The sequence below is a fragment of the Cyprinodon variegatus genome, unplaced genomic scaffold (assembly GCF_000732505.1).
Source record: "Cyprinodon variegatus isolate N-32 unplaced genomic scaffold, C_variegatus-1.0 Scaffold1442, whole genome shotgun sequence".
NCBI classification, from domain to species: domain Eukaryota; kingdom Metazoa; phylum Chordata; class Actinopteri; order Cyprinodontiformes; family Cyprinodontidae; genus Cyprinodon; species Cyprinodon variegatus.
In genome coordinates, this window is record NW_015151895.1 from 10,842 (window position 1) to 12,079 (window position 1,238).

The 1,238-nt window shown below is 34.7% G+C and overlaps 1 protein-coding gene across 2 annotated transcripts in view; it reads left to right on the forward strand.

The window, feature by feature from the left end:
* The first annotated feature begins 12 nt into the window (after positions 1-12).
* Positions 13-1,238, forward strand: part of nadsyn1 (NAD synthetase 1) — a 41,318-nt gene continuing 40,092 nt past the window's right edge. For both annotated transcript variants that reach the window (XM_015403130.1, XM_015403131.1), the window contains exon 1: positions 13-221. In XM_015403130.1, the coding sequence (XP_015258616.1) occupies positions 137-221 (85 nt within the window). In that variant the 5' untranslated portion in view covers positions 13-136. The remainder of the gene's footprint in view (positions 222-1,238) is intronic.

Here is a 1,238-nt window from a genome sequence, read left to right on the forward strand (position 1 = left end):
CGCCATAGCTAACAGCACAGAGCTAACAGCGCCATAGCTAACAGCACAGAGCTAACAGCACAGAGCTAACAGCGCCAGAGCTAACAGCACAGAGCCTCTGTGGATCACAGGAAGCTGCTGCAGTCTTGAGGACAGGATGGGACGTAAAGTGACTCTGTCAACATGCTCGTTGAACCAGTGGGCTCTGGACTTTGATGGAAACGCGGAGAGGATCTTGAAGAGTGAGTTGATGGTTTAATTTATTACACCAACTAAACTCAGCTCAGTGGATTGTCAAAATGTTGAAAGTTTGTCAGTGCTTCTGGAATTTAAGGAGATGTTCTCCCAGACAAAATAAGGATATATATATTTTTTTTAATGAACTTTATTTAAACACAGTAAGTCCAAACAAGTAAGGCAATAACAACATTACAATTCTATGGAAGGCATAGTAGAGGCAGATTTCAGAATGGAAATACAAAGTAACACTGATGAGGAAAATAAAGAATGAGTGAGTAATGATTATAAAACAATATACACACCAGGAACCTGTAAACTTAAAAAAAATACTGAATTACAAATAAAAAATTAACAAACATATGTCATTGATATATATATACAAAAATATTATTAGGAACTATATATATCAAACATTATACTGGGCAAATAAAAATTGTTTCTGGCAAGTGGTAAAAATCCTTAACGTCTCTCCCTGATGTTGCTATATTCAGTTAGATCTTTTACCAGTCTGTCTAATATTGTTGTGAGTTGATCTTCCTTTTAGGAAGCCAGATTGAGATTCTGCAATTATGTTTGAGATTCCGGATCTATAATCAGAGTTTCTGAGTGTAATGGCTCTTCTATTTTCAATCATTCTGGGCTCCTTGTCTGGTTCTGGGATACATCTAATAATTCCTTGTTTCATTGTGGGAGGTATAGTAGGACTTTTAAAGATGTCTGTAAAAACTTGATGCAGTAATATTTCTTCCTAAAAGTGTTTATAAAAGTTCCCAGTAAGTCCATCAGGACCCGATGCTTTGTTTAATGATAAACCATTAACAGCCTTATCAAGTTCTTCTATTGGAATAATGTTGTCGCAGGTTTTTTTTGTAGTTATCGTCTATTTTAGGGATAAATGTTTCAATTTGATCAAGAAAGGTGTGAGATTTTGATTGGGAGAATTTGGAAGTATATAAATTGCTATAAAATGTAAATATCTGTTGATATGAATTTTTCATTGTTGGTTTCATCATTGTTTA